The 14934-nt window shown below is 40.9% G+C and overlaps 1 protein-coding gene across 1 annotated transcript; it reads left to right on the forward strand.

Annotated features, from left to right (window-relative positions):
- The first annotated feature begins 1803 nt into the window (after positions 1–1803).
- ftcd (formimidoyltransferase cyclodeaminase) lies at positions 1804–14170 on the forward strand. The gene is made up of 14 exons (XM_061786771.1): positions 1804–1942; positions 3142–3325; positions 4496–4624; positions 4706–4794; positions 6329–6508; positions 6597–6734; positions 8414–8545; positions 8626–8687; positions 11161–11287; positions 11362–11523; positions 12060–12103; positions 12184–12322; positions 12418–12513; positions 13968–14170. The coding sequence occupies exons 1-14, from the start codon at positions 1886–1888 to the stop codon at positions 14049–14051; spliced, it is 1623 nt and encodes a 540-aa protein (XP_061642755.1). The 5' UTR covers positions 1804–1885; the 3' UTR covers positions 14052–14170.
- The last annotated feature ends 764 nt before the right edge of the window (positions 14171–14934 follow it).

Here is a 14934-nt window from a genome sequence, read left to right on the forward strand (position 1 = left end):
AATCAGGAAAAAAAGATATCAAAAAGATATCTAAAGATTTAAAAACCGCAATCAGTCATATTAAAGAAATGGAAAATTAGTGGTTCTGTTGATTCATATCAAGCCACGGTCAGATAAACTAACAAACATTTCAGCCACAACTACTAGGAAAATTGTTCGGGATGTAAAGAAAAACTGACAGCTTCAACTTCAGCTGAAATACAGGCTTTAGTGCTTTAACCTAATCACCTAATAACCTAAAGAATGGTATACATGTTACACAGATTCTAGCAGAGTATATAGATTTCTGAGCACAAAATCATAAAAAAAAAGATTTAAAACTTCCATCCATCCATCCATTTTCTGAGCCCCTTCTCCTCATTAGGGTTGCGGGCACGCTGGAGCCCATCCCAGTCAACATCAGGCAGGAGGCGGGGTACACCCTGAACTGGTTGCCACCCAATCGCAGGGCACATATAAACAAACAACCATTCGCACTCACATTCACACCTATGGGCAATTTAGAGTAGTCAATTAACATACCATGCATGTTTTTGGGATGTGGGAGGAAACTGGAGCGCCCGGGGAAAACCCACCCAGGCACGGGGAGAACATGCAAACTCCACATAGGCAGGGCCGGGGATTGAACACGGCCCTCAGAACTGTGAGGCAGACGCTCTAACCAGTCACCCAACATGCTGCACATTTCAAACTTGTTTTATCTATTATATTTATTATCTAAGCTAGTCATCGAGCTATTTGGTATTTCAAATAATATTTAGGCATCATTTTTACTAGTGCTAGTTATGTTTTGTCTCAGGACAAGTACAGTACCATTTACACAAGTGCATGTTTCTGTGATTGCGCGTGGATCATTTGAAATTTCAGAAAATGTCCAGCAGTTCTGGAATGACTCACATTAACATATTTTACTACACATAAAAAAAAGTGTGATTAGAACTACTTAGGATGTATTTGGTCATTTCAATTTCCCCTTTTTTCTTAATATTTTTGTAGATTTTCGAATTCTGATCCTTCAGATGGTGACATTTTACTTGAATCAAACATCATTTTCATTACAGGTTTTGGTGGCCAATTGGTTTTCACATCAGCCTCACATTTCTGAGATTCGGGGTTTGAATCTGGGGTGTGGCCTTTCCTGTGTGGAGTTTGCATGTTCTCCTCATGCTTGCGTGGGTTTTTTCCAGGAACACCAGATTCCTACCACATTCCCAAAATTTGCTTGATAGGTTAATTGAAGGCTCTAAATTGTCCATGGGTGTGAGTGTGTGTGAAAGCTTGTTTGTCTTTGTGTCGTGGTTAGTGGCTCAAAGTTAAACTGAGTTCATTCACTAATGGTGAAAGTGACTTGGTGTGACACATACACACAGATATTCATCACTTACTGTATAATTAGCTTTAACCTATAACACACAGAGGTTGAAAGAATTGTCGTCTTCTCATTTCAAAGAGCTCTAGGTTATGTTCAACCAAGGGTGCTAACATGACATTTGACCTCCCCAAAATGATTTGTTTTTAAGATTGCAGTTTTTAAAAATAAACATGAGAGCATGCCAGTGTGATCTTTGCTTCTTGGTTCCTGTTGAAGAATCAGATAGTTTCCAGTCTTTTCAATCAATGACTTGCATATGAAGTGAAGTTAGTCAAGTTGGAGTTACTTATTGTGAGGAGCTGAATGAACTTTGATCAGACATTGTACCGATTGATTGAACATTTAACACTGTCTGGTTGCAGTGCATCTACTAGCCTGCAGGGATACTTTCTGCTGTGCACACAACATTTGGGATGACCTACTGTTAATGATTCACCTGAGAGTGTGTGTTTGTGTTTTGCAGCAGAGAACAGAGGTATCCAGCCAGTTCTGGACAGAGGTCAGTGTGAAGACATGGCAGCTCAGTTGGTGGAATGTGTCCCCAATTTCTCAGAGGGCAAAAATCAAGAGGTCAGTTCTTTCCTGTCATTCTGGAAATCTCCGTCGCATTGGTGGCTTCTTTCCATTCTGCCCACACAGGGTGACTTCAGCTTTATGTCTCTCCACTTTCCACTTTCATTCTGATGATCTTTAAATCTTCAAGCATTCTTATTACGCGTGTGTTAGGCCCATCGCACATTGACCGACACAGCCTTCCACGACCAAACTCGACAATTGCAAAAAAATAATAAAAAATAAAATACTCGGCAACCCACAACAGTACATCAGGTCATTGAGTCTCGCACACATAACCAACTCACTGCAATGCAAAAACTACATTATCAGGAAACAATATTTTGAGGTACCACATTAACTACTGTATTCTTTTTTTATTGAAACACAAACAGCATGGTGTGATTGTCAAAGCAGAAGTGGATTGCCGCTGGCCGCTGCAGCTGTAATACAAGGAGAAACGGACAAGCAATACAGGCGCGAGTGTGGTTATATAGGAGGCTCTTTGCAATAATTGATCGCCCCATTCATTGACTGCACTTGTGTATTTTAAACAACAGACACTCTCCACGTTTCTCTTTTTAGTCACTGGTACACATGAAATTATATATTTAAGTATTATTGTAAAACGCTAACAATATACACTGTTGTGGTATGGCTGGATCTCGGTTTGAAACCTAAAATGCTTGATATTGTTGTGAAAGCTCATGTGATACAATGTAGCATATTTGATTGGCTGTTACTTCTGCGACCTTGTGACACTGTTCACCTACTATTCAAATTTTAAATCACATCAAAACCAGTGGCTGACGGTCCGCCAGCCTTGAAAACTAGTGGCAGAACCCCACACACTGCGTGACAGTTCAGTGGCACTCGGTTGCATTTCTTGGTATGCGGTGGGCCTTGATTATAAGTTATTAACTTATGTATGTTAATTTGTGAGGGAAACCTGTATGCATCAGGCATTATCTTCCAACGAAATTCAAATGCATATATTCTCCATTAGCAATTAGAACAGCTGGAGTTTAATTTGCTATCTGTCTACTTCTTCTGTCACCCTACTGCCATGATGCTAAAATTATGGGGGGGGGGGGGGGTCCTTTTAAAAAATATTCCTCCTTTGTAAGTGATCCCTATGTCCAAAAAGTTTGACAACCTCTGGTTTAAGCGATATAGGAACTGGATGGATGGAATCTGACATCATTGTCACCTGTCAGGTTATTGACGCCATCTCGGCGGCCATTAGCAGCACATCCGGATGTACCCTGCTGGATGTCGACCCCGGAGCCTCCACCAACCGAACCGTATACACATTTGTGGGCCCTCCTGAAGCTGTGGTGGAAGGAGCGCTGAACGCCGCCCGTCAGGCATTCAGCCTCATTGACATGAGCCGCCACTCAGGTAAGTCGACAATGTGGCTGGACACCATCTGCAGGCACTGGCCATTTAAATACTGTAATTATAATAATAATTTTATTTATAGAATGCCTTTAAACACACAGTGGAGGGGGGGAAGACAACATTACACGAAAGCCAGTCAATAAAAGTGAGTTTTAAGAAGTGAATTAAAAGATGTCAATGATTTTGTGCATCTCCTCAGGCAGGTTGCTCCAAAGTCGAGGTGCCATGATGGCGAAGACACAATTTTAGGCATTGACTTTGAAACAACCAGAAGGCCCAAACTCAAGGATGTGAGGCTGCAGACTGGCTAATAAGAGGTTGAAATTTTGCTTATGTAGCTCAAAGCCCATATGCCCATAGGTCCATATGTGGTTTAAAAGTCATCAGTAAAATCTTAAAATCAATTTTAAAACTACCCAGAAGTCCATGTAGTGACGCTAAAATTGGGGTTATGGGATGTCTTCTGTTTTACTCACCCTGCTATATTTTGAACCAGCTGGAGGCGACAGAGTGATTTTTGATTGATACGAGAGTGGTTTGAAGGAACCTTGTTTTTTATAATCACCTATTACTCTCGAGGTTCCACACGTGTTCGTTTTCGTGGAAGAACTACAATTATAACAATGTGTTAAAAGTCAACCAATTTATTCCTGACAGAGGAGTCTATACATTTTACAGAGCTCTGGGTCAGCAGCTACGCTTATCCTAGCCTCAGCAGAGACAGCGCAGACTGAACAAAGCTATCTGTTCTTGCCCCCGACTTATACAATGTTTGAAAGAGGAAGTATGGAATCGCTGTCATCTGATTGGTCCATGGTCCCATCTGACGTCATCATTGCTCTGCAGAATGATGGCCATTTGCCGCTGGCTCCAGACGCCGTCCCACAGTCTTGCATCTCATGTTTACAGTGGCCCCCCGCAGCCATTGTCTTCTTCAACATCTGGTCTCTGCTGTATCAGTATCCATCCTGCTGGGAGCTTTCATGCATCACACCCCCACACCCTTATCTGATTTACATTATATGCTATACTGCAATAAACACCCTTGTTTACCCGCCAGACCAGTTACACACTGAAACTCTATATCACCTTCAGGTTACATTAATGTAATCAAGAGAAAAATAGTGCTTGAATTAAAAAAATAAAATAAAAATGTTTACGTATGTGCAGGTGAGCACCCTCGTATGGGGGCGCTGGATGTCTGTCCTTTCATTCCTGTCCAGAACGTCAGTATGAAGGACTGTGTCCGTTGCGCCAACGTCTTTGGACAGAGACTGACGGATATGCTACATGTGCCAGGTTGGATGTCACTTTGTTTTCGAAAAAAAAAAACAATAAAAATTCAGAATCGAAAAAAATTAACAAGCTCTGTGTCCTTAGTGTTCCTTTACGGCGAAGCAGCACGGAGCGAGGCACGGAGGAGTCTTCCATCTGTGCGAGCCGGCGAGTACGAAGCTTTAGCTGACAAGGTAAAACCTTGCAACCAATCGGACACCTGCCACACACATTATGGGTGATGTAGAACAGTGATTTACAATCACCGTCATCAGAGCTCATCAGGTGTGCACAGGAAATTATTGTTAGTGTGCATGTTTGTTTGCCCATGTGTTGGTGATACCACATCACGTTCTGCTAGCATGTTATTCAGGCTAGTATGCCAGATAATCCTATTGATGAGCCTCATGTGAAGGTGGTTTGTTTGTCCATCCATCCATCTTCTTCACCGCTTATCCTCACTTGGGTCGCGGGCCGCCGGAGCTTATCCCAGCAATCTTCAGGCGGGAGGCGGGGTACACCCTGAACCGGTCGCCAGCCAATCGCAGGGCACATAAACAAACAACCATTCACACTCAAATTCACACCTACGGGCAATTTAGGGTCTTCAATCAACCTACCACACATGTTTTTTGGGATGTTCGAAGAAACCGGAGTGCCCGGAGAAAACCCATCCAGGCACGGGGAGAACATCCAAACTCCATACAGGCGGGGCCTGGATTCGAACCCCGGTCCCCAGAACTGTGAGGCAGATGTGCCAACCAGTTGTCTACCGTGCCGGCTGGTTTGTTTGTTTGTGTTAAATAATTTAACTACTTTGTACCATCGTTTATGTAACATGGGCTCATGATTGTGTCGTTTCTAGATGCATGGTGTTGATGCTTTATGATCAACTCAATTTTAAGTGCTTTGCCACCATCTTGTGGCATCTGTAGGTAATAGGCATTAATTTGTTGCAATATTTCGCTATTTGCAGTAGCTCAGTCGCTATCCTCCATGAATACTTTTGTTACATTATTGTTTGGTGGTGAGAATAATCTAATGTAAAATGTATAATAAATGTGCCTTGGCTAAGTAAAAACACTGATATAGAATATCAGACATCTTGGAGTCACGTGATAATTGCTTACAGTGTTAATATTTGTGATATAATTTCCTATTCCTTGAGAGTAAAAGCTCTCATTTCCTGACATATTGTCTCAGGCTACGTTCACACTGCAGGGCATGATGCCCAATTCAAATTTTTAGTTAAATCCGATCTTTATATGTAGTCATTCACATTATAAAATCAAATGCAACTACTACCGTAGATGTCATGTAAATAATGGCCCCTTGCGTAGGTCTTGTCATGACACGTTTGTGGTCATTTCAAGGATTTTGTGCAACCGGAGCCAACGTTTTCTTGTATTTATCAGTTGTAAAGCATCTTTTTTTCACCACTGACTGTGTTCTGCTCCTTTGTACGCCGTTGCTTATGTCGCGTGTCTATTTTGTCGAACAATTGTGACATTTGTCGCCTCTTGATGACGTATAGGTCGGATAAGCGCGATGAGTGTCCATACTGCACTCGCATCTGATAGATATCTGATTTATATCCACATATGAAAGAGGCCTGGGTCAGATGTGAAAAAATTCACATTGACATGAAAAAATCTGATACGCATGAGAATCAAAATCAAAATCAGAATTGTCCTGAAAACAATCTTTTTGCATGCTTCTGCCATCCAGCTGAAACAGAAGGAGTGGGCTCCAGACTTTGGCCCCGCCACCTTTGTCGCATCCTGGGGTGCCACGGTGACAGGCGCTCGTAAGTTCCTCATCGCCTACAATGTAAATGTGATTGGCACCAAGGAACAGGCGCATCGGATTGCACTGAATATAAGGGAACAGGGCCGAAGAAAAGACCAGGTGCTGATAATATTTAACTGAAGTTACATGTCAGACGTCACTTTTCATGAACTCTCAGTGACTAGACGTGTGTTTCGCTACATCCCAGCCAGGGTTGCTGAAAAAGGTCCAAGCCATCGGCTGGTACTTAGACGAGGCCAGTATCGCTCAGGTGTCCACCAACATCCTGGATTATGAGCAGACGCCCCTCCACCGTGTCTATGAGGAGATCTGCAAGGATGCGGAGGTCAGAAGTCACACATAGAGTTGCGGTCTGAAGTTTACACTCTCAACGTGGGTGTAATGTCATCTTTATTTTGAGCTTTTACTTGTAAACTTAAACAGTTCATTTTCCACGGCAGAATGATTAGGTGCATCCTTTTTAATAAGAATCGGTTGCACAATTTAGAATTTCACTAACATTCACAAATATATGTCCTCTAAAAAGTTCCAACTTGATCCCATTGATTTTTTGGAGCCACCTACAAGATTGTAGCACAATCCTGCCTGAATACTTGACCACTCATCCTGGCAGAATTGGTAGCCAGGCTGGATCTCACTTTGTATCTGGAAACTTAATTGTTGCTAAAGATCATGTCATACAATAACTTGGCATTTTTGATTGGCCATTACATCTGCAACGTTACGACGCTGTTCACCTGTGATTCAAACTTTGAATCACAGCAAAACTTTTTGCAGACAGTCAGCCACTCATGAAAATTAGTCACAGAACCCCGCACAGTAACCGACAGTTTAGACGTGTTTGGTCGCGTCACTCTGTGTGTGGCAACCCTTACGATATGAATTTCATCTGAAGCTGACAGTTTGGGTCTTCTTCCACACCATGGCCATGTGGCGACACAACCAAATAACTACTGTAATTTCTCGTGTATAATGCGCATCCCCCCGCCCCCAAAAAAATTGTCAAAAGTCCATAGTGCGCATTATACATGGGTATAGGTGCAAATGGAAAAAAACATTCACATTTTATAAATCTATGCTGCCATCTAGGGGTTATGAAAAAGCTGTCCACTTTCATTCCAAAATGCCACCCCCAACTAGTGGTTATAAAAAACAGTGGAGCCTACACTTTCATTCCAATATGACAGAGGTACGTATGTATGATTGCATATATGTACAGTTGTGCTCATAGGTTTACATACCCTGGCAGAATTTGTGAAATGTTTTTTTTTTTTTTAATATGACTGATGAGTGAACAACAACCATCATTAATTTCTTTATGGTTATGTTCTGTTTAACGATAATGCTTTTCTGAAAATCTTGACCGTTTAATTTTATCCATCCATCCATTTTCTGAGCCGCTTCTCCTCACTAGGGTCGCGGGCGTGCTGGAGCCTATTCCAGCTATCCCAGCGGGGTACACCCTGAACTGGTTGCCAGCCAATCGCAGGGCACATACAAATAAACATTCACACTCACATTCACACCTACGGGCAATTTAGAGTTTTCAATTAACCTACCATGCATGTTTTTGGGATGTGGGAGGAAACCGCAGTGCCCGGAGAAAACCCACGCAGGCACGGGGAGAACATGCAAACTCCACACAGGCGGGGCCGGGGATGGAACCCCGGTACTCAGAACTGTGAGGCTGATGCTCTAACCAGTTGTCCACCGTGCCGCCTGATACTAATCATTTAAAAAAAAAAAAACACTGAAAAATGTTATATAACCCACCCTAGAAAAAGAACAGTTCTAATAAATCATTAAAACCCCAAATTAACATGACATTCATGCACATGAATGTGTATTTAAACTTCAGACCACAACTGTATGTCACAATCTTCATTATGTCATCATGTCTATGTCAGATACTCAGTATTTGCCCCTTATAATATACTGTATATATGTGACAAGAGGAATGTGACATTGAGTACCCTCTGCTGACAATGTTCATCAAAACTTCAGGATCTGAAGCTGCCCATCGTTGGCTCTCAGATTGTCGGTTTGATCCCTCTAAAAGCTCTTCTGGATGCTGCAGACTTCTACATTGCCAGAGAAGAACTCTTCATCGTGGAAGAGGAGCATAAATTGCGACTGGTGAGGAGAGCTTCACCTCAAGAGTTCTGTCACATGGCTCTGCAGTGTTCTAACCTTTTAACCCTCATCTGTGTGGTCAGGTGATCAGCAAGCTGGGCCTCGACTCATTGGGTCCATTTAAAGCAAAGGAGCGAATAATTGAGTGAGTTTTAACTCCTCCCGAGTTCTAACGTGTGAAGTGTGAGAGACTGGTAAAAGAAGTACTGATGCAACTCCTTTACTTAAAAAAAAGGATACTGTAGACTCTGAAATTTACTTAAGTTGCTGTTCTTGCAGCTTTCAGCTTGACTCATCAGAGGATGACACAGAGAGTCACTCGCATGATTTGTTTGTTTGTACAAAAAAATTCAAAAGTAAAAATATTTTTTTTATAGTAAATTGGAAACAATACCTGTTTTGATAACTTGGTAACGCCTTAAAAAACATCCTGTGCAAACAAAATAGTTTCCCTCTTTTATCAACTTGCATTGTGCTAAAAAAAAAATGCTGAAATTAGCGAATAATAAAAATGTAAAAACAAACACACACACACACAAAAAAGAAACACTGTACCTGAATGTGTTTCTTCAGATTAGATGGAGAATTTTTATTGCCAGAAACTGGACACAGCATAGTCATGCTCACCATTATTGGCACTCCCTAATGTTTTTGCATAACCTGTATAATATCTTCAGAAATAAATGGAAATGCACCAAACTTATATCATCAGCATCGATCATTTTACAGTTGAGACTGTGTGAGACCCAGGATGCACATGTAATGGGAACAATGAGTCCCAGCCCTGGAACAACGACTTCCTGCAATTTATCATCACGGAATACAGCGCTACATCACGGTTCTTGCTTCGCAGTCCCGCTATATTGCAGATTTTTATTTAATTTGTTACTCTATCTTTTATTCTGTTTGTACAATATTTTTGTTATCCATTGCTATTGCTCTTTCTCAATATGTGTTTTGGCCTGCCACAAATGCAAATTTTTTAGAACAATATATTTTCCCCAAAACTTTCACGATAAACACCATTGATAAATTATAAATAAATGAATAAATAATGTATAAATTCTGGGATGGTAATCAAACATGAGCACAATTGTGTAATGTTCTCTCATTTACTAAATAAAAGTAGGGCTGCATTTCACAATAAGTGCAAGTAAATACAACCCCAATTCCAATGAAGTTGTGACGTGTTAAACATAAATAAAAATACACAATACAATGATTTGCAAATCATGTTCAACCTATATTTAATTGAATACACTACAAAGACAAGATATTTAATGTTCAAACTGAGAAACTTTATTGTTTTTAGCAAATAATCATTAACTTAGAATTATATGGCTGCAACACGTTCCAAAAAAGGAACGGACAGGTGGCAAAAAAGACTGAGAAAGTGGAGGAATGCTCATCAAACACCTGTTTGGAACATCCCACAGGTGAACAGGCTAATTGGGAACACGTGAGTGCCATGATTGGGTATAAAAGGAGCTTCCCTGAATTGCTCAGTAATTACAAGTAGAGATGGGCCAGGTTCACCTCTTTGTCAACAAGTGCATGATAAAGTTGTCGAACAGTTTAAGGACAATGTTCCTCAACATAAAATTGCAAGGAATTTAGGGATTTCATCATCTACGGTCCATAATATCATCAAAAGGTTCAGAGAATCTGGAGAAATCACTGCATGTAAGCGGCAAGGCCGAAAACCAACATTGAATGACCGTGACCTTCGATCCTCAAAAAGGATCGTAGTAAAAGAGTGCGGGTACTAGACTAGCCTGCCTGCAGTCCAGACCGGTCTTCCATTAAAAATGTGTGGCGCATTATGAAGCGTAAAATACGACAACGGAGACCCTGGACTGTTGAACAGCTGAAGCTGTACATCAAACAAGAATTCCACCTACAAAGCTTCAACAATTAGTGTCCTCAGTTCCTAAACATTTATTGAATGTTGTTAAAAGAAAAGGTGATTTAACACAGTGGTAAACATGACACAGTCCCAGCTTTTTTGGAACGTCTTGCAGCCATAAAATACCAAGTTAATGATTATTTGCTAAAAAAGTTTATCAGTTTGAACATTAAATATCTTGTCTTTGTAGTGTATTCATGTCGAACATGATTTGCAAATCATTGTATTCTGTTTTTATTTATGTTTAACAAAACGTCCCAACTTCATTGGAATTGGGGTTGTAAAAAGAGAAAGTTAGACATGTTCAAATAAAGTGCTGAACTAAACTTTACTTTTCTGTTAGGCATCATGACACAACAGTGAAATCTCAAAACATTTTACATATATGAATTTAACAAATCTTAACAACTGCACCGTTTTAGAGGTTATGTTCAAAAAAACTTTCTGTTTCATAATGGCATTTCACATATATGCACTTTTAATAAGCATCTATGCCAGCACAAAGCCCCTGTCCATACATTCACTGACGCGTCTGACTTTTTAATATTTTTTGCCTCGCTCTTCTGCCTTCCCTCTGAGACGTGCGTGCATTCACAGCCAACAACAAAGCGCTCTTATGTAGCAATGCCATCGGACTATCAAAGGCAAGACTTAACTCTCGGGGTGTACAATAGTAAAGTATTTGCACTTTGTTACTTTCCACCACCAACAGGTACATGGTGAGGTCGCAGGACGACGGCCGCCTGGTGTCTCTTTCTCTGCAGCAGTTCATTCGTAGCGTTGGTGCTCGGACGGCTGCCCCTGGTGGTGGCTCAGTCTCTGCCGCCATAGCTGCTCTGGTAGAATTTGCATATGACAAGAAATTGTCGCCATGCTAGTCTTTGTCATCGTGGTGACACTGTTTGTGCTGCAGGGAGCAGCACTGGGCGCCATGGTGGGCCAGATGACGTATGGCAAGAGGCAGTTTGAGGCTGTGGACGGCGTTATGAGGAAACTGATTCCTTCGTTTCATCACGCCATGAACGAGCTGCTGGACATGGTGGACAGTGACTCATCTGCCTTCAACAGCTACATGGTGTCACTTTTTGTGTCTGATTTCTTGTTACAGTGGTGCCTTGAAATACTGTACAAGTGACCCAACTTATTAGTGCTTTGACATGCATGCAAACATTTTGAGAAGCGCTGTATGGCGGCAGTGAACGCAACGCAACTCACTTCACAACAAGCAGGAGTTTGGATAGTGAACAGTTCTCCAAAGAACATACTTCAAGCTGTGTATAGCCACGCCAGTTGAAGCTTACTGTCAAATTAACCATGTTAACTATGTTAAGTACAATATTATAGAGGGTGTTTTCCTTCTTGAAAAACACACGAGAACATGTTTTCGCTTTTGCGGGCGGCTGGAACAGATTAATGGAATTTCCATTCATTTCAATGGGGAAAGTTGATTTGAGATACGGTTATTTTGAGTTACGAGCATGGTCACAGAACAAATTAAACTCATATCTCAAGGCATCACTGTATTTTCTTCAGTTTGATGTTTTTACAATCCAGTGATCTATCAGAGCATCTCTGGTTTTGTGCATCATATCAACTCTCTTTTGACTCTAGGCAGCACTGAAGATGCCCAAAAATACTGAGGAGGAAGTAAAACGGTACAAACACTTCAGTGACCATGTTTGTGTTACAGCAGAATGGAAACATTTAATTTGGATTTTGTGTTGCGTCCCGGTAGGCGTGAGGTGGCCTTGCAGGAGGGGCTGAAGCGAGCAGTGGGTGTCCCCTTGGCTTTGGCCGAGAGGGTCAGCACCCTTTGGCCACCACTTAAAGAACTTGTCTTATACGGGAACATCGGCTGCAAATCAGATGTTCAGGTGTGGAACAATCAGCAAATAATTTTGTCTTGTGTTATCGTGATATGTTTGAGGTGGAAGCACCTGGGCGTGGTTACTGTCTGTGTGGCTTCCAGGTTGCAGTAAAAGCGTTGGAGACGGCAGTTTTCGGGGCCTACTACAACGTGATCATCAACCTTCAAGAAATCACAGATGACAGCTTCAAGATGGCGGTACGTAAATTCATGTCATTTGAATGAGTGCCTATAGACCTGTTCACAATGACATCACACGTACTTCCAGGTGGCAAAAGACAGAGCTTTCACCGATGACACCACTAGTAAAACAAACCTTTAAGTGTCATTTGACCAAAGCAGAGTGATTGAGAAAGCAGGGTAAATGGCTTTAATGATGATTTTAGCCTTCTTTACTGCCATACTTTGAATGTGTGAAATGTCAGTCGCAAAGGTGTTTCATAAGGTAAATTGCTTCCAAGGGAGATGCAACACTGGGCGTAATTTACATTTCAACAGGTAAATTGATTCAAAAATAAAAATGGTGGAAATTCAGACATACCCTATTTTTCAAAAGTGTTCGCTCACCTGCCTTGACTCACATATGAATTTAAGTGACATCCCATTCTTAATCCATAGTGTTTAATATGACATCGGTCCACCCTTTGGAGCTATAAGCTCTTAAACTCTTGTGGGGAGTCTTTCAACAAGGTTTAGGAGTGAGTTTATGGGAGGTTTCCCACTGATGTTGGACGAGAAGGCCTGGCTCTTAATCTTTGCTCTAATTCAGCCAAAAGTGTTCAATAGTGTTGAGGTCAGGATTGTGCAGGCCAGCCAAGTTCATCAACATCAAACTCTCTCCATGTCTTTATGAGACTTGATTTGTGCACTGATGCACAGACATGTTGGAACAGGAAGGGGCCATCTCCAAACAATTCCCACAAAGTTGGAAATGTCCAAAATATTAGCCCCTCCAGTGAAAGGAACTTCAGCATACCAAGAGATTTTGGACTCTTGGTATGCTCGTCTTCTCTTCTTGTGTGTTTGTCTTCTGTTGTTTGTTTTTGTTTGTTTGTTTTGTTTTGTTTTTACCTCAATGCTGCAAATTGTGAGATGCCTATCTGATTTTCATTGTTCCTGTGACAGTGACAATAACTTTTGATTATATTGTAATTCTTGACATTATATTGATGTCATTACTGTATATTTTAAAAAAGCATAATATTATAGAGTGCTATTTTTTTCCTTATTAAAACGTTTGCGGGGGGAGTCTGAAACGGATAAACAGCAGTTCTTTTCATTTCACTGGGAAAAGATGATTTGCAATACAAGGGTTTTGAGTTATGAATGTGGTCAAGAAATTAAACTCAAATCTCAAGGCACTGTTGTATTCACAACATCCACTCAATTTATCCTCTTCAGCCACAGGTTACGCTGGGTTAATTTAGAATTTAAAAAAAAACATTTTAAAGGAAATCTTTTCGGTTATATCTGGCCTCACAACTCAAACACAACAAGAATGTATCATTTCAGTTCAGGTCAATGGTTGCCCATCACTTTTCTGCCACCTGGAAATATCCTGGCGCCTATTGTTTATAAATATTATGAACTGGTATTACATTTTTGCAAAAAAGCTTATCACACAGTTATCTGAATCCCATCCTGTCCTGCAGACTCAATCCAGAGTGTCAGCATTGTTACAGGAGGCGAAAAGCTGCGCCACCACCATCCTTGAGGCTGCCAACAAGCGGACCTAAGCCTGGTCGCCTGATTCTTATGAAAAATTGTGTTGAGCAAATCCAATAAAACCTTGTGAGGGCTGATAGTGGCTGAAATGTTTGATCACCAGTCATTAAAAAGTCTTTGCTTTTGGTCAGTTCGTCTAAGAGCCATTACCTTGTTTACCTCCAACATGCTTATTTTTGTCAGGGATGTTCAAGGCTACAAGAACTTCTTCTTAATGGCGCCACGTGTTCCATTAGAGGCAAAAGTATTTCTTGGAAAAATGGACGCATGGTCTTTGAAAGAACCAAAAAAACATTCTTAATGGTTGACATGCATGTTACATACAGTTCAGGTCCAGTATTTGTTCTTATTTGGACACTGACAGAGTTTTTATGATCCTGCTGTTATACATTTATGGTATTGAAGAAAATATCTTGTTTCACCCAACTAATCAGAACCTACTGAGTGAACTTCAATTCATTTCCCACACCTAATGAGAATCAGACTAGTTGAGGATAGATTTTACGTAAAACAATAAAGATAAGATTGATGTGTAGACTTTCAGATTTAATTTAAAAGGTTTCATAAAAATATGTCATGTATTTCAGGAATTTAAGGAATCTTGCGATTGGCTCAGCTCCAGCTCACCCATGACCCTAATGAGGATAAACTGTATAGAACATGGATGGATGGATGAAATTACAGTAATTGTATTCAATACTTACTTTTTTCTGCTGCTCAGTAGTATTTGGACAACTGACTCACAAGAGGTACTCTATTGCCCTGTTTAAAGACAAACAGATAAAAGTCAAAAGTTAGGACTGAGTTGGCATTTGACAGCTGCTTGACTGGAGCTTCCAATGTGAAGTCCGAGGAGATCTCACTGCAAATGTAGTGTCATCATACCTATGAAAA

The sequence above is a fragment of the Phyllopteryx taeniolatus genome, chromosome 1 (genome assembly GCF_024500385.1).
Source record: "Phyllopteryx taeniolatus isolate TA_2022b chromosome 1, UOR_Ptae_1.2, whole genome shotgun sequence".
Lineage (NCBI taxonomy): Eukaryota > Metazoa > Chordata > Actinopteri > Syngnathiformes > Syngnathidae > Phyllopteryx > Phyllopteryx taeniolatus.

Excerpts from the sequence above, each read along its gene's own strand:
- ftcd (XM_061786771.1), top strand. The coding sequence starts at position 1,886 with ATGGCAGCTCAGTTGGTGGAATGTGTCCCCAATTTCTCAGAGGGCAAA. Across the intron at positions 3,326-4,495 it reads TGACATGAGCCGCCACTCAG|GTGAGCACCCTCGTATGGGG; the intron begins GTAAGTCGACAA and ends ACGTATGTGCAG. Across the intron at positions 8,688-11,160 it reads GCAAAGGAGCGAATAATTGA|GTACATGGTGAGGTCGCAGG; the intron begins GTGAGTTTTAAC and ends CACCACCAACAG.